The sequence below is a fragment of the Peromyscus californicus genome, unplaced genomic scaffold, assembly GCF_007827085.1.
Source record: "Peromyscus californicus insignis strain IS unplaced genomic scaffold, ASM782708v3 Scaffold_5__1_contigs__length_169319896, whole genome shotgun sequence".
Lineage (NCBI taxonomy): Eukaryota > Metazoa > Chordata > Mammalia > Rodentia > Cricetidae > Peromyscus > Peromyscus californicus.
Genome location: NW_026294573.1, coordinates 28,594,440 through 28,612,178, shown reverse-complemented (window position 1 = coordinate 28,612,178; position 17,739 = coordinate 28,594,440). Strand labels below are relative to the sequence as shown.

Here is a 17,739-nt window from a genome sequence, read left to right as displayed (position 1 = left end):
GCCTGATCTGCATAGTGAATAAAACCCTGCATTTGGAGGGGGGAGCCCCAAGAATGGGTCCTTAGTAAGTAGGAGGTGCCCTTCAAGTACAAGCTGAAAATTCATATGCCTGGAGAGATTCTCTACCTGGTCACCTATGCACACAGCAGGGACACTTGTCTATCTCCTGCCAGCCCCAGGATAACATCTGATCTTTTGGACATCCTGTGAAAGATGGGTTTACTATCCCTTTTTTATAAATGAGGAAAGAGGGCGCACAAAAGGGTAGTAGTTAACTCGCTTAGGGTCACAAGGCAAGTGAGTGATGGGAACTAACCCTGAACCCTGGTTTACATGACCTCATATTGGTCTTGCTCTCCTAACTGGCATTTGACTAACTGGTCAGTGGCTTGAAACCCTTCGTCGTGGGCCATGAATTCCCCTTGCTTTCTTGAGTGTAGAGAGCAGATCTGTAGGCAAGTTGGCAGTCTCGGGTGTAGTGGGGACTGTTAAAGAAGCAACAGATTTAGCTTTGGAAAACCTGTAGTCCTGTCCCAACTTTTCCAGTTAGTTCTTAGACTTCAGGTGGGTTCTCAGCATCAGTTTCTAGAAAGTGTGCGCTCGTGTGTGTTGGGCAGATCAGTTAGAAATATGTATTTGTTTTGTAAACTATAAAGCTGTAAGCAAAACTTATTTGTGATAGTTAATGTAAGAATATAGGCCTCCCACTTGGATTCCAAGACACCTTGCATCAAGGTTTGGTCTGTCCCTTCCTCATTGCGGGGGTGAGGGGGTGGGGGGGGAAGGGGGTTGGTTCTACACATGAATAGATTTGACTCCATGGTTGAGATGGCTCTCCACTGTCTAAAGGACCCAGTTTGGACCTTGTCCTGCCCATGCGTTTCTGACATGAGCCTTTTTATTTATTTATTTATTTATTTTAGGAAAGGTCTCACCGTAGCTCAGGCTAGCTTTGAATTCACAGAGATCCTCTTGTCTCAGCCTCACTAGTACTGGGGTACTTTTCTCTCTCATTTTCTCTTTCTTTTTTTTTTTTTTTTTTTTTTTTCTTTTGGGGAGGGGGCAGTTCTCACTATGTGACCCAGTCTGGCCTTGGACTCTGGCCTCCTAACTCTGTTAACCGAGTGCTGGGATAACAGGCATGTGCCGCTGCACCCAGTTTGTCCTGGGATTTTTTTTTCCTGGTAGACACTGCCTAGTCTGCCCTGTTCTAGTTCCTGTCTGATCCCATACCAATCCCGGCCTGGCAGAGGGCAGGGTTCACCTGTGAATCACACTTTGTGCCTCCATATCCAGCTGTCTCTATCCCCTGCCCTAACATTGGCCTCGGTGCCTTGTAGATGCATGGCTTGTTTTCTCTTGGCCTTTGGCAGGCACTGGACTGGGCTCAAGCAAAAAGAGAGGAGTTGGACTTGTTCTCTGGGAGCCTACAACCTGGGATGGGGGAATTAAACAAATCAGTAGTCGCGGCCCAGTGAGAGAGTGCTGAGGTGTGTTCAGGTGCTACTCTGGGTGGTACAGAAGATCACCCACTCCTGGCAAATGGCTTTGAGTATCTGTGTAGGTGTCAGACACTTCAGTGAGGACTGAGGACAAGCAGGCCATATAGAAGGGCAGGGCAAGACCGTTCATGGCACACACAGCGCCCATGACTCATGGGCTACATTTAGCGTCCTATAAGAGCAGTGAGGTGGGGGAGGTAGCCTGGGTCTGGCAGCCTCTCTGGGGAGCTTGGGTTTCTTTCTGAAAACTGGGAGCCTTGGAGCACCTCTGCAGCAGATAGTTGGTGATGCCACCTGATGAACTCTTATCTGTCCGGTCCATTGCCCAGCTAGCAGAGGCAGTGTGTTCCTTGTCTTTGAAATGGTCCCTGCATGCTTTCTCATTAGCCTGAAGGAGAGCCGTGGCCCACTACCCTGCCCTTGGTGCAGAGATATACCAAGGATGCATTGCAGAAAGGCGCCACCAGGTGGTTGACCTGAAGATTGCAGAGTCCTCATTTTTCTCCTCCTTTCTTGGCCATATAAGACTAAATCTGTTCATGCCAGGCTCACTCTGCCTGGCAAGATGAGGTTTCAGGTTCTCCCACTGGGATTATGTACCCAAAGCCAGGCCTTTTAAGCTGTGGACTGAGTCTAGGAGCTCTTCCAGCAGGTTGGACTTGGTCCTGTGTCTCTGAGAGTACATAAAGCAGCATGACTCTTGTCCATCCCTAAACACTTGTGCATCTGTTATGTAACTCACACATGCTTTTCAAACCCAGGAAATAGCACTGGGGCTGGAGAGAGGGCTCAGTGGTTAAGAGCACTGGCTGTTCTTCCAGAGGACCCAAGCTTTGTTCCCAGCACCCACATCAGGGGGCTTACAACTGCCTGTAACTCCAGCTTTAGGGGATCCAGTGCCCTCTTCTGAGAACATCCACACATGCTATACACTCACACACATGCATATAAGTAAAAAAAAAAAAAATTAAGGAAATGTAAATGGCACAGTACCATAATTGTATATTTACAAGTGCGCGCGCGCTCACACACACACACACACGCACACACACACACACGCACACACACACACACACACACACACACACACACACACACACACGCACGCACGTGAGGTGGGGAGTGTCTTTATTCTTTGCTGGTTGCCTATGTCCTCTATGGCTTTTTTCTTCAGAATCACCCCTTACACATAAATACAAGGGGGGATACTGGGTGGGTTTTTTTTTTTGAGTTTATAAAATTATAATTTTCAAAGCCAATCGAAATGTATGTAACTATTGAATTAAATTTATCATGCCCAATAGAATGAAAGATTAATTAACTGTTGTAGCTACTTTTGCTGCCAGGGTCTCCACTGTGCTAGCTGTAGTAAGCAATTATGAAATGGTAATTCTGGGTGTTTTTAGTTTCTTTTGCTGTTTTGTTTGAGACCAGATCTCACTGTGTAGACTTGGCTAGCCTGGAATATGGCTATGTAGATCAAACTCAGAGACCCGCTTGCTTCTGTCTCCTGAGTGCTGGGATTAAAGGCGTGCACCACCAACAAAGACTCACTTTGTAGCTCATGTTGGCCTAGAACTCATCATTTGGCCTCAGATTCAGAACAGTCCTTCTGCCTCAACCATCCCAGTGTTGAGATTATAGACATGAACCAGCCTACCCAGCTCAGCCTGCCCCCCACCTTCTCTTTTTTTCTTGGAGATGGGGTCTCACAAGTCCCCAGTCTAGCTTTGAACTTGCTGTGTGGCCGAGAATGACCTCGAATAGCTAATCTTGACCTGTTCATCTTCCTTCCCCCCACCTCCTGAGTTCTGTGGTTATAGTTTTACAACTCTGTGTCTAGCCTCAGCTTTTCTTTAACTGGCATTGGTGATTTTGAAGCATATAGACCCATTTTTGTTGAAAGTACCTCAACTCGGGGCTGGAGAGATGGCTCAGGGGTTAAGAGCACTGGTTGTTCTTCCAGAGGTCTTGAGTTCAATTCCCAGCAACCACATGATAGCTCACAACCATCTATAGTGGGATCTGATGCCCTCTTCTGGTGTAAAGATGTACATGCAGATAGAGCACTCATATATACATAAAATAAATAAATCTTGAAAGTACCTCAACTCAAGGTTGTCACAGTTAAGTTCAGTTTTGCCAAAGAAGAGCATAAGTAAGGAATACATCTTTGCTTAATGTGCCATATAAGGAGGCCCACGGTGGTTCCATTATCAGGGATAGCAGCTTTGGACAGTAGGAGGGAATGGCACAGAACTTTTGACTCTCTATTGGTTTGAGAAATGTGTGCACCTAGAACTAGCTCTACAGGAAGTCTGGCAGTGGAAAGGTTCACAGCCCAGCATCCATGCTTCTCCCAGACCTGCTCCAAATGGTCTTAGACCAGAGGTACTGCATCTGCCTTTCATGTTCATCCCTAGCCCCACTGTACCCAAACTGGAACAGGATGGCAGAACTGCCTAAGATGGCTTCATCATCTGGATGGCCCTTTACTGTGCCTAAGTAGAGTGGTGTGCCAGTCCTAGCCTGCAGAACATAGGTGCCTCTGCTCTCTGAAGGACCCGTGAACAGGAGGATGTGATTCTCTGCCTCCACTCCACAGAGCAGGTGTTCCTGTTGACCCCACACAGCTGTGCTCAGCCTTCTCCAGCAGACATGCCTGTTCTGCCCAGCTCTGCCCCAGGCCCTCAGCCCCTCAGCTCCCCAGGCTTCCTCTTCTGCCCCTTGGTGGAGCCCTGCTCTCAGGCTAGCTACCAACCAGTTGGGCCACAGCAGATTCGACACCCTCAAGCCAGGCTACCCTCCTACTCCGCTCCCTTTAGCTCCCAGTTCAGTGACTGTCCGCTTTTCCTTGGGTAGAAGAAAGTCAGTGCTACTGTGGTTGAGCTTTTGTTTGTTTGTTTGTTTGGTTGGTTGGTTGGTTGGTTGGTTTGGTTTTGTCTCACTGTGTAGCCTTGGCTGGCCTAGAACTTGTTGTGTAGACCAGGCTTGCCTCAAACTCACAGAGATCCACCTGCCTCTGTTTGAATTAAAAGCATGTGCCACTACACCCACACCCAGCTGTAGTTAAGCTCCTAATAGCATAAATTGTCAAATGGTTATACTATCCCAGCAGGTCCTCTGCTAAACCTTTGGTGTGAGTTATCTCACTCAATTCAGAGGACAGCTATGGGAGTAAGGAAGGCATTCTCTGTAGATGTAGACAGAAAAAGACCCTTGCCCAAGAGCTCATCACCAGTGATAGTGCTGGGTTTGAATCTGCATTTGACTTACTCCAAACTCTTTGGTTGCCAGCATATGGTGATCTCTCTGGCTCAGAGGAGTAGGCGGGGCATGAGTCAGCTGGAACCCGAGTCCTTTTAGACTAAGATACGTTATTCTAGCCACAGTGCCCTTGGAGAATCTGGAGTGGGTCTGGACACAGACTCCCAAGCAGTGCTTGGCAAATAGGATGTAGGCTGAGGGCGAGTTGACTTTCTGCCCTCACTTCAAGGGCCAGGTGACATAGGTAGAGGTGTAAGGTCCCTGCCTTCAGTAGAAAATGCCAGAGGTTAAAGACTAGAGGATCTCTGGTTCACAGCTCAGGAGCACTTAGGTTTATTTTTTTGACAGCCAGGAACTTGAGGGTGGGGATTGGACCTGCTGGCAGGGACAGCTTGCATATGGAATTGTTGGCTGACGTGACCCTGCAGAATAGACATAGTTGTTTGGAATAGGCCAGTGGCCCTGGCAGCTGCTGACAAACACGGCTCCCAGCTGCTGTGTTCATGGGCACACACACAAACATGTGTTCACACAGTAAGTAGTTCACCGCCCAGGCCCACGGTTTGTTTCCTTGGCAGGAAGACTGTCCTGCTCTTTTCCTAATTGTGTTGGTTTGCAGGGCCACCCAACTCCTCAGAAACCCAGTAGCTGCTTCAGGAAGCCTAGGCCCAAGCCAGGAGGTGTCTGTGACTCTGATGTTCTGAGACTGAAGCAAGGAAATGGCTTGAACTCAGGAGTTCAAGGCCAGCCTGGGCAACATGGAAAGATTCCCATCTCAAACAACAAAAGTTGAGGAGGTTGAGTGTGATGCTTTCTCTCCATATGCAGGCCCATAGCTGCCCCTCAGGCTTACTGAGGCAGGGGATTCCCTCTGCCCTGAGTCTATGCAGCCCACAAACTGGTGTGTGGATGCTTCTGGGTGCGAGTGGCTGGATCCTTCACAGCCAGGCATTAGTTCCTTTTAGTTGTGTTGAATTGAGGCCAGACCGAGCTGGGGGAACAGAGACTGTTCTTAGCACAGAACCATCTGTCTTTGTAGCCTGTCTCCCTTTGGAAATGTGGAGGTGTGTTCACAAAGTCTAACCATGCTCTGCTATCAGTGCCTGGCCTGCCTGGCCCCACCCAGCCCTTCTGTACCTGCCGTGTGTACCCACACTCCTGGGCTCTGGGCATCTTTAGCTCTGGCTGAAGGCTCACATTGCCCGGTGGCTCTAAGGTGAGATGACACTACAGCACAGACACCCTATACAGACCTGCTCGTGGCTGGCTTACATTCCCCACGCCCAGCAAAGCCCGCAGAGCCGCTTGCTTTCAGAGTTCCCGTTCTCATTACAACCTGCACGTGGTGGGGCTGCTGGGCTGTGTTCTTTTTTAGTGCCTTCCTCTCGGCCTCTCAGGTACCCCATAACTCCTGGTTTTACCTCACTGAGCTTTCTGTTGAGATCCTAAGGGGTGTGGCACCAATTTGCATGGATAGAACATGGGTGAGTTGGCAGATTCAAAGCTCTACAAACTTCAAAGCTGAGACTGTTGAGTTCCTGGGCTGCTGGGACCCCAACCTAGGAAACTTTAAGCGAAATCTGAGGGGTAGGGTGGAGCCTCCACCCCAGGCTGAAGACAGGGCAATGCCCAAGTCCTTTTGAGACTGTAGTAGCCAATACTGCATTACCACAGGTGCAGGATCCCTCAAACAGGCCTTTTTGTGGACCACGTAGAGATATACTTGGAGGCATCCCTGTCACGATGGCTTGAGGGCAGGGCGGAGCCTCCTGGTGCATCTGCAGTCTGGAGTAGGGGCAAGGCAAGGAGGTCTGTGTCTGAAAGCCGCCCAGTCTTCCGCTTTTCCTGGCCTGTCTCTTCACAAGCTTCCTTAGCTTCAGTCAGCTCTGGGTACCTCTTCCCTGCCAGCATCTTTCCCTCTCCCTGCCCATCTGCTCCCATCCTTCTGTCTACCAGCATCTTGGAGCTGTTCCCATGCCGTTTGCTTGAGTAGAATCCTGAGTGGGGTAGGAGGGGTCAGGCTAAGCCCACTCATTGTCTGGGCCACAGCTGCTCCCAGCAAACTGGCGTCTAGACTGTGTGTAGGCGAAGAGGCAGCATCTACACAGATGTGATGTGCCTCCCTGGTGCTCTCTGGGGTACTGTGGAAGAAAGAGGAGGCCCAGCACCCAAGAGGACAGAATCGGAGTGTAGTGATACCAACTACTACTAGGGGCTGCTGGCTCTGGCAAGAACCGTCACCAACAGGAGGAAAGGCGTCTACCTCATTGCCAAGGTGCAGTGGTTCCTATGTGTATATGAGATTCTTTTTCTAGTGGTGGTGACAGTCATTAAAACAAATACATTATTACCAAATTTGGGAAGTACCGTGAGTGGCCGGCCGAGAGAGAGCCATTGGCAATGGGCTGTCAAGCTTGGCTTCTCTGAGGAAGTTATATGCACACTGGGGATGCCAAGGAGGTAGCCAGGCAAAGAGCAGGGACGCTGGCACACACTAGCATCTGACTTCTCGGGTGTCTCTAAAGCTGTCGCACTCCTCTCTGTTTTGTGACTGCTTCCACATGAACTTCTTTGTAGAGTTCATAGCCGAATTGGTCCGAGGCTCCCACTCCATCTGGGGATTGTGGATGTTAGGAGAAGCCCAAAGTGATAGGACTTGTGACCCTCAGCATGAGGAAGCTTTCCAGGATACCAGCAAAGGCTAAAGGAACAGACAGATATTTTACTGGATAGCAGTTTAAATAGTGACACTTCCATACACATGGAAATAAAAAGCAGAGGACAGGGGTCCGCTGAGTTCAGTCCCTGAGACTCACGTGATGGAGGGAGAAAGTATTCCCACAATGCCAAATACATATAACCAGTAAGCGTGTAGAACAAGCTCAACCTCAGACATAAAGAATTGGGACTTGCCAGGTGGTGGTGCACGCCTTTAGTCCCAGTAACTGGGAGGCAGAGGCAGGTGGATCTCTGTGAGTTCAAGGACAGTCAGGGCTACACAGAGAAACCCTGTCTCAAAAACAAAAAAAGGGGGGGGGTGTTGGGTATTTAGCTTGCCTAGCAAGCACAAGGCCCTGGGTCCTCAGCTACAGAAACTAAAAAAAATACATAAAAAAATAAATAAATAAAATAAAAAAACAGAAAAGAAAAAGAATTATGACTTTAAAAGTAATAGTATCAGGGCTGGAGAGATGGCTCAGCAGTTAAGAGCACTGACTGCTCTTCCAGATGACCCGGGTTCAGTTCCTAGCACCCACATGGCGACTCACAGTTGTCTGTAACTCCAGTTCTAGGAAACATGGCACCCTTACATGGACATACATGCAGGCAAAGAACTTATGCACATAAAATAAAAATATTTTTTTTTCGAGACAGGGTTTCTCTGTGAAACAGTCCTGGCTATCCTGGAACTCATTCCATAGACCAGGCTGGCCTCAAACTCACAGAGATCTGCCTGTCTTGCCTCCCAAGTACTGGGATTAAAGGCATGCGCCGCCGCCACCACCACCACCAAGCAAAAATAAATTAAAAAAAAAAAAATATCCCTTCTATTACTCATGAAATGGGTCATTTGCAAGAGTAAGGAGACAGTCCTACTGCAGATACAGAACCTATGGTTCCCTTCCCCCACATGGCTGGCTAATGGGGACTGTCAGTCGCCTTAGCCTTCCTGGGAACAGCTTACCACTATGTGTCAAACACTTTGGAAAAAAAAAGTTCACCCTGCCAGGCATATAGCTCACAGCTATAAGCTAAACACTTGGGGGCCTGAGAAAGGATCACCACAAGTTTGAAGCCAGCTTGGACTATATAGTGAACTCTTAGTCACCATGTGCTAGACACAGTGGTTTTCAACCCGTGGGTCATAACCCCTTTGGGGATTGAATGACCCTTTCACGGGGGTGGCTTAAGACCACAGGAAAACAGATTTTACATTATAATTCATAATAAAAAATTACAGTTATAAGGTAGCAACGAAAAAAAATTTTTTTTTTTTTTTTTTTTTTTTTTTTTTTGGTGCAACAACGTTTTTGTCTCCATGCATGTCTGTGTGAGGGTGTCAGCTCTTGGAGTTACAGACAGTTGTGAGCTGCCATGTGGGTGCTGGGAATTGAACTCAGGTCCTCTGGAAGAGCAGTCAGTGCTCTTAACTGCTGAGCCATCTCTCCAGCCCCCAATAAAAATAATTTTATGGTTGGGTCACCACAACGTAATTATTAAAAAGTCACAGCATTAGGAAGATTGAGAACCATTGAGCTACGGTGAGACTGTTTGAAAAAAAAAAATGAAAATAATAAAAAATAAAGTTCTTTACCCCATTTGACCCTGCAGTTCCGCAGTCTTGCCTCTTGGCATTCACCTGAGAGGGAACAGAGTGCCACGACCAGTCCCTAGGAGTCTTGCGGTCTTCTGGGTCTGTCCACCTTTCTGAGCCCTGACTCGGATAAGAATAATTATTTCTTTGTCTCTTTCTTTCTGTGCTGGCCAGAACCTACATTTGCTTTGTCTAGGACTTTGGGCTCCTTTGTCCTTCTCTCCCAGTCCCCTCGCTCCCCCCCAGGTGGCTGCTTGCAATGTGGCTGACCTCCATGGCAGTGGTCCTTCCCTCTGCTAATGCCCTCCTCTTCCAGCTGCTGACATTTACAGTTGGTCTGCCTTGGGGTTTAAACTTTAAAGAAAAGAAAAAAGAGCTAAAATATATGGGCATATGTGTGACCATAAAGAGGAAAATGAAGGAAGTGGATGTTCATAGAGTAGGAGGTAAACCATATCTCACACGATGCCACTGGAGAAGTTTGTCAGGGTGCTTTTAATCATGTACAAATCTATTCATTTTTTGCTGTGATAAAGATGGAACCCAAGGCCTTGGACACTCTAGGCAAGTGCTCTGTTTTGTTTTACTTTGAGACAGTCATTTCTGTATAGCCCTGGCTGTCCTGGAACTCTATATATAGACCAGGCTGGCCTTGAGCTCACAGATACCTGTCTGCCTCTGCCTTCTAAGTGCTGGGAATAAAGACATGCACCAATACAATTCTACCTAAAATAGGGAGAAAGGAAACTGCAAAATGGCATCAGAGTGTGGTCCATATTTTTACAGTGATTTATATTACTTTGTGACAGTGAAAACTGAGGAGATACAGAAGCCTGTCCGGAGAGCAGGCATCTAGGTGGTGAGGTTAGCGTCCTTAGTTTTCATGTTGGCCTGTTTTTCAGTGTTGGTGCAGAGAATGCCAATTCCTTCTGTATGGAAAAAGAAATTCTAAGATAAGTTTGGTACTCTCTCTCAGCCCTGTGGGGAATGGATGGCCAAGGCTACACTCTGAAATGCCACTAATCCTCTCATGGCTTCCTTCCCCACTCCCTGCCCCACATCGGACTCTCAGCAGCATAGACTCTTGGGAACTTGTTGCTGATGGCCTCTGCACGCTTACTTTCATGAGACCCTCTCCTAGGACTGTTGATACTGCTTTCTCAGCCCACCCTGTGAACTTCTCCCTGAACTTTAGCCTGCACTGGGGCACTCTGTGACCTCTGCCTTCCCTTTCTACCTGGGCTCTGTCTCCCCAAGGGGTTTGACTTGGAGAACAAGAACCTATGTTTCTGTTATCTGCGTCATGAGGTTAATGTCTCGCAGAACCTAGCGCCCTGTTTTGCCTTGTATTGAAGCCCTAAAGGGGATGGGTTATCAGGAAAGCTACACCCCCATTGGTTGGATGGGTTATCAGGAAAGCTACAACCCCGTTGATTGGCAGGGACAGTAACCCTCCCTCATTTCTCACTATCCCCAATTCATACATCCATCCTTCCTTCCTTCCTTTATCCCCCCCCCCCCCAGCTGAGGACCGAACCCAGGACCTTGCACTTGCTAGGCAAGCATTCTACCACTGAGCTAAATCCCCAGCTCTTTTTTTTTTTTTTAAGTTAGTATCTTGGAGTTAGAGAGATAGCTCAGCAGTTGAGAGCACTTGCTGCTCTTACAGAGGACCTGGGTTCAATTTTCAACACCCATATGGCAGCCCACAACTGTCTTAACTTAGTTCCAGGGATCCAGTGCCCTCTGCTGGCCTCCACAGGCACCAGACTCGCATGTACTGCCTCAGACATACGGGCAGGCAAAATACCCACACAAATTCTAAGTTAGTATTCATTATGCTGGGCAGTGATGGTGAATACCTTTAATTTCAGCACCTGGGAGGCAGTTCGAGGCCAGCCTGGTCTACAGGGTGAGTTCCAGGACAGCCAGGCCTACCCAGAAACCCTGTATTGAAAAAAAAAAAAAAAAAGTTAGTATTCATTAAAAAAAAAGTTTATCTTGCATCTAATACTTTCAAGTGATCATAATGGATAGTTCATTATAAATTAAAAGTAAAAGAAGGGGTTGGGGATTTGGCTCAGTGGTAGAGTGCTTGCCTAGCAAACGCACGGCCCTGGGTTCGGTCCTCAGCTCCGAATTAAAAAAAAAAAAAAAAGTAAAAAAATTCAAGGTCATTCTTGACTACATATCAAACTTTAGGCCAGTACTCCTCAAACTTTGTGGGCAAGAAGTACTAAGCATCATGTATAAGGGGCCATTTCTCAGGGTCCCCCAGCCCATCACTCCTTGGAGATAACCTGGGTGGGGGCGGTACCACAGGTCTTTGAGCTGTGAGCATTGGAGATGGGGGGCACTTTGAGAAGAACTGCTCAGGGCTGGGGCTTGGTTGCCTAGGTTGTCTTTATAGAGGTTTGTCTTCAGCACCCACACAGTCCTATCCTCCTCTTGGGATCCCACTGGCCCCTTTACAGCAGATGTACCCACCCTTACTCCCTCTATGGTATGTGGCTGCTGCCTTCAAGGACATCTGCCATTGGTGTGATGCAAAAGGGGTGTTTTGAGACAAAAGTGCCACCACAGCTCAAGGAAAGGAGCTGTGGTTCTTTTGTCCTCAGGAACCTCGGGTGCTCCTCCTGGCGGGGAGAAGGTGGTGGCGGCAGCTGTGTGATGTATCCTCGGGTTAGACTGCCTGGCTGGGTTCATGTAAGGGAAGTTGTTGGTTCACTCAACAGAAGGATCTTTTCTGTCTTGTCCAGAACTGAGAATGAAGCGGAGAGCGTCAGATAGGGGAGCTGGGGAAACGTCGGCCAAGGCCAAGGCTCTAGGGAGTGGCATTGCTGGAAATAATGCCAAGAGAGCAGGGCCGTTCGTCCTGGGTAAGTGGCTGACCCTGGGGGAGTGGGCGTGGCCAGGGCGCAAGGGCTCTCATTCTCACCTATGGACAGCAGAGTAATGTGCCCAGCAAGGACCCTGATCTATCAATGGTAAACCTAGGGCTGAGGTCACTCCATAGCAAAGGTGGTCAGTTTTTGTCACCACGCCAGCTTTAGATCAAGAGCCAGGCTCTTACCTCCCACTCCTGAGATAAGAATTCCAGAGTCTCAACAAGCTCACAAAAGCACATAGCTACATCAGAACCCTTGACCCACCATCTAAGGCACTATTTGACTTTCTTGAATGACATGATTGATTTCAGTGTTTTTTTTTTTTTTGGTTTTTTTTTTTTTGGTTTTTCGAGACAGGGTTTCTCTGTGTAGCTTTGCGCCTTTCCTGGAACTCACTTGGTAGTCCAGGCTGGCCTCGAACTCACAGAGATCCACCTGGCTCTGCCTCCCGAGTGCTGGGATTAAAGGCGTGCGCCACCACCGCCCGGCTGATTTCAGTGTTTTTTAATAGAATTTCTGTGAACTTCTTACATTTATTTAGTTTTGGGGAGGGGTGTTTTGAGACAGGATCTGTCTCTATGAGACCAAGCTGGTCTTGGACCCACAGAGCTCTGCCTGCCTCTACCTCCCACGTGCTGGAATTAAAGGCCAGTGCCACTATGCCTGGCCCTGAACTTCTTATAGAATACTGTGGAAATCCTTTGGAATTGAATGTTTTCAGCAGGCTGAGGAGCAGCAGGGCATCCTGCATGGTGTCTGAGGTCCAGCCAGTCAAGGTTGCTGCTGGCTAGGGCTGCAGGTAGTGTGGGCTCTGGCACCAGGGGCTTGGTGGCACTTTTGCTTTAGGACAGCCTTTGGGACTTACAGGCACAGCCCAGTTTCAACTTCAGATACCCAGCAAACAGCTCCTAATGGTGCCTGCTGCCAGCAAATGGCCCTGTGCTTTTTTTGGGGTGTAGAGGTAAACAGTGATGGAGATGGGTCACTTGTGCCCTCACAGAATTTAGCATGTTTTTTGGGAAAAAAGACTTCAGCTGAGTACTCGAAGCAGATGAACAAGATGGGGCATATGTGAAGAAGATCTGTGGATAGGGACGCCAGGAAGGGCCTTATTGTCCAGCCCAGGCTGACCTCAAGCTGGCCATCCTCCTGCAGAGCTTCCTGAGTGCTAGGGTTATAAGCGTGTACCACACTAGACACTGGAAAGCCTTTGGGAGGAATGTGTCAGCAAAGGCCAGGTAGATATCAGGCGGATGCACACACAGGTCCTCCTCTGCTTTGTAAGATGTAGAACTCTCCACCAAAGCCAGGTATATATCAGGCGGATGCACACACATCCTCTCCACTTTGTAAGATGTAGAACTCTTCACCAAAGCCAGGTATATATCAGGCAGGTACACACAGGTCCTCCTCTGCTTTGTAAGATGTAGAACTCTCCACCAAAAGACTTTGCGGGGGTGGAGGGGGTGGGGGAACGACACACACAGTAGGTATAAAGAGAGCATCTGGTGAGAAGGCCTGTGGTGATGTTCTGGAAAGTGAGCTCATGGCTTTATGTGCCGTAGGCCCCCGTCTGGGCAACTCACCGGTACCGAGCATTGTGCAGTGTCTGGCGAGGAAAGATGGCACAGATGACTTCTATCAGTTGAAGGTAAGCAAGCACAGGCCGAGACCCTCAGAACCGGGCTGCCCCAGCTGCTGTCTCCTCTTTGCCTTCACCCCTGCCTCACCTGGGAGCAGAAGTAGCCCCATTTCTTCCCGACAAGCCGTCAGGTTCACAGTCTCACTCGGCTCCTGATTAAAGAGCTCTGCATGAATTACAGGCTGTGAAGGAAAGCAGCTGCCAGCCGTGCATGCCTGCATGCGGTTGCGGTCAGGCGCAGGCATCACACGGCACACGTGAACCTGCTTCCCCTGTCCAGCCGTTCTGGGGGAGGAAAGCATTGCTCTTTTTCTTTCTGTGCTTCCCGAAAGATCCTCACCCTCGAGGAGAGAGGAGAGCAAGGAATAGAGAGCCAGGAGGAAAGGCAGGGCAAGATGCTGCTGCACACCGAGTACTCGCTGCTGTCCCTGCTGCACACACAGGACGGGGTGGTCCATCACCACGGCCTCTTCCAGGTGAGTGGCCCCACGCTCCTTGCCGTGCCTGGCATCTGTTAGAGCCACATCTACTCTGTGTGACGCCCAGTATTCTTCCCTACTGGCTGCCAGGCCCTGAGCAGGGGGATTTGGAATCAGGCTAGGGCCATGCTGGCTGCTCCAGTGCTCTCAGTGTGCTTTCAGCCTACCAGGATTGGTCACAAATGACAACTTACAGCGGCCAGGCTTGCTGGAGGAGCTGCTTTTCTGAGGGGGAAAAAGGAAGTCATTTAATGTCTCCATGCCATTTCCAGCTGTGTTGTCTAGATTGGCAGGCTGGACTGGAAGACAGAGCAAGAGTCGGGGTCACCTGTGGTCAGCTCCCACAGTGTGACTATACCACAGTCCTTTTGCCTGCCCAGGCATTTCAGGTCTCTGAGCCCCAGACCCATGTTCTAAAGAACAGGGAGAATCATGGCTGCACCTGCCCTAAGGCTGGTAGTCGTGGCCACTGTGACACCTGTTCATCATCACCATTGTTCCCTGTCAGTTTGCTCTCTGACAAAAAACAAGTGGAACACGCTAATGAGGGTGAACTGTAGCTTCCCAGCCCGAGGATAACAGTAAAATCCCCACCCACGTCCACACCTGTCAAGCTCTTATCCTTAGACTTGCCATTAGAGGCAACTCCAGAAATTGGAGCATTTTCATTAAACAGAAATGAAGTCGATTTTAGTATCTTGATTCTGATATCTTCATATGCAATTTTGGTATCTTCGTATGCTTGGCCTTCGTTTGTATGACAGAACAGAGGTGACCAAAAGTATCTTGAGCGGTTATCTGTGTGTTGAACACTGGGCCCAGACCCTGCAGCAAGCAAAGCCCAACTCTGACCCTGCTTTTAGGAGAAATCTGCTATTTGGTCTATTCCCCAGAGGGCTTTGGCTATCTACTGGCAGTAAGCAGGCCTTCTCTGGCCAGCAGGACCCCAGCAGACACGTTGCACTGTTTTGTCACACTTGGGGTCCCTTGCAGTAAGGAGAGGGAGGAGGGTGACTGGGGCTGTGGGCCCTGTGTCGGCAGCTGACCCTGGCTGCAGCAGGCTTTGTTTGCTTGGCTGACTTATCCTTGGCCTCGGGGAGGGAGGGATTGCTAGCTCCCCTTTATGAGTGAGGAACTAGACTCCTGAGATGGAGCTATGAGGCCAGCACTGTATCCCTTGCCTCTATAGCCCTGAAGAGAGCTTCATGGCATTATCTGAGACAGTTAGGGTTCTGTAAAGGAACATAAGGGGAATTTATTGACTGGCTCCCAGGCTGTGGATCCAGGTAGTCCAACAATGGCTGCCTGAGGACAGGAAAGCAGAGAATCTGGTAGTTTAGTCCACAAGGCTGGGTACTTGAGCAGTCCCAGTCTGGTGCGGAAGGCCTGAAGAGAGGGCTGGGCTTCAGTCTGGAAGCCCAAAGTTAGTTCTAATACTAGTGATGGAGTGCTGTAGTAGTGGGGTAGATGGACTTGCCAGGGAGTGAGGGTAAGCAGGCAAAAGCAGGGTCCCCCTCTTTTTTCAGTTTTTTGAGACAAGATCTATCTCATCACGTCTTACCGATCTAGAACTGGAAATGCAGACTAGACTGGCCTTGAACTCATAGAGATCTGTTTGCTTCTGCCTCCTGAGTGCTGGGATTAAAGGCGTGCGCCACCATGCCTGGCCCTCAGTTTCCTTCCTTGTTTTTACACGGGCTGTCACCAGAGAATGCGGCACACATATTTAAGGTTGATCTTCCTTCTTCAAATAATCAGATTAAGAAGATCCCTCACAGCCGGGTGGTGGTGGCGCACGCCTTTAATCCCAGCACTTGGGAGGCAGAGCCAGGCGGATCTCTGTGAGTTCGAGGCCAGCCTGGGCTACCAAGTGAGTTCCAGGAAAAGGCGCAAAGCTACACAGAGAAACCCTGTCTCGAAAAACCAAAAAAAAAGAAGATCCCTCACAAGTGCATCACTTGGCAGTTAGTTGATTACAGATGCAGTCACAGATGCAGTTGACAACCAGAATCAGCCGTCACACACAGAATACTGTGTAACCCCAGAAGCTTTCCAGGAGTGACCACTCTTAAACTTCTGCAGTCTTATGCCTGGAGTGGTGGCACATGACTTTAATCCCAGCAGACAGATCTCTGTGAGTTCAAGGCCAGCCTGGTCTACATATGAAGTACCAGGCCAGTCACTACTACATAGTGAGACCCTGTCTCAAAAAAGGAAACAGAAACATCTGCAGTCTTGAAGGTGGATGAGAGTGACGTTGGTGACAGCTGGAATCTGGGAGTGCAGTACGAGGGGCCAGTGTCACTGCCGCAGCACTGGGCTGAGAGGGCCAGTCGACTTGAAATGCCCAGTGCTGACCCTAGCCCTTGCCCTGTGATGAAGCCTTCATCTCAGATGTTGAATTTGAGCGTGCTGGGCATGTCGCTTGACCTACAGGAAACTGAACACTACCCCGTCAGGCTGTGTGGGTCTCAGTCTTCCACTCATTGGCTCCTGCTGGTTTGTTTCAGTGGTTTGAATAGCCACCTGGGTGTGCCTCACCCAGAGCAGCAGAATTCAGCCACTTCCCTCTGGACCTTAAAAGGAGGGCCTTAACCCTCTGTCTCTCCTCGCCTCCCAGGACCGCACCTGTGAAGCGGTCGAGGACACAGAGTCCGGCCGGATGGTGAAGAAGATGAAGAAACGCATCTGCCTCGTCTTGGACTGCCTCTGTGCACACGACTTCAGCGACAAGACCGCCGACCTCATCAACCTACAGCACTATGTCATCAAGGAGAAGAGGCTCAGTGAACGGGAGACTGTGGTCATTTTCTATGATGTGGTGCGCGTGGTGGAAGCCCTGCACCAGGTGAGGCCCAGGACCCCACGTGCCGCAGTAACAGCATCCTTCTCAGCTTCGGCTTAGCAGAAAGCTGCTTGGTTCTGACCTCCTCAGATGTGCTTTGCAGCCCGAGTGCCCAGAGGGAAGACTCTCCGCTGCCCTGGGTGAGGCAGCCCAGCAGAGCCCATGCAGTCATTCCCAGTCAGTCAAGAAGCTAAATGAGAGCCTCCCAGCTCAGGGGTAACTGTAAGAGACAGTTAGTTACACCGGCCAGCTGAGCTTTGGAAAGACTGGTGTCAGGTACCCCGAGGTGGAGGACAGAAATGCTTGAGCCTCCTCCTGGGCCCTGTGGGCCAAGCCTGGAGTACTCAGTTGCAGAAGGGAAGCGCTGGCTCTTTGCCCCCCACCTCCAGGCTGCAGCTTGTTTTCTCCGGGGGATGGTTGATTGAGTGAGGAGGAGGAGGAGGAGGTGGAGGCGGTGGCGGCTTTTCCCATAAGCTGCTGCTCTGGGGTAAGAAGTAGCCGAGGAGACTGCTAGGCCACTTCTTACCCACTTGAGATGCATGCTTGATGAGGCCTGAGACAGATCCTAGAGGGTTCTTGCCTTCCCAGACCCTTATGACCCTCCATCTTTCAAAGTGGACCCCATCCCACCTCTCACTTTTTGGTGCAAACCATCCACTCATTGGTTTTCAGAAAAACATCGTGCACAGAGACCTGAAGCTTGGGAACATGGTGCTCAATAAAAGGTAAGTGTCCCGTCTTCCTCCGAGAAGCCCTCGAGCTGGGCTCCATGCTGCAGCTGCCCAGTTCTCTGCAGTGTCC

General features: G+C 49.5%; 1 protein-coding gene across 1 annotated transcript in view; it reads left to right on the top strand.

Annotated features, from left to right (window-relative positions):
- The window catches only part of Stk40 (serine/threonine kinase 40), a 37,536-nt gene that overhangs the window by 8,127 nt on the left and 11,670 nt on the right, over window positions 1-17,739 (top strand). Inside the window, exons 2-6 of the mRNA XM_052717985.1 lie at window positions 11,844-11,963; window positions 13,538-13,623; window positions 13,947-14,090; window positions 16,714-16,941; window positions 17,611-17,663. Of these exons, the coding sequence (XP_052573945.1) occupies window positions 11,852-11,963; window positions 13,538-13,623; window positions 13,947-14,090; window positions 16,714-16,941; window positions 17,611-17,663 (623 nt within the window). The 5' untranslated portion in view covers window positions 11,844-11,851. The remainder of the gene's footprint in view (window positions 1-11,843; window positions 11,964-13,537; window positions 13,624-13,946; window positions 14,091-16,713; window positions 16,942-17,610; window positions 17,664-17,739) is intronic.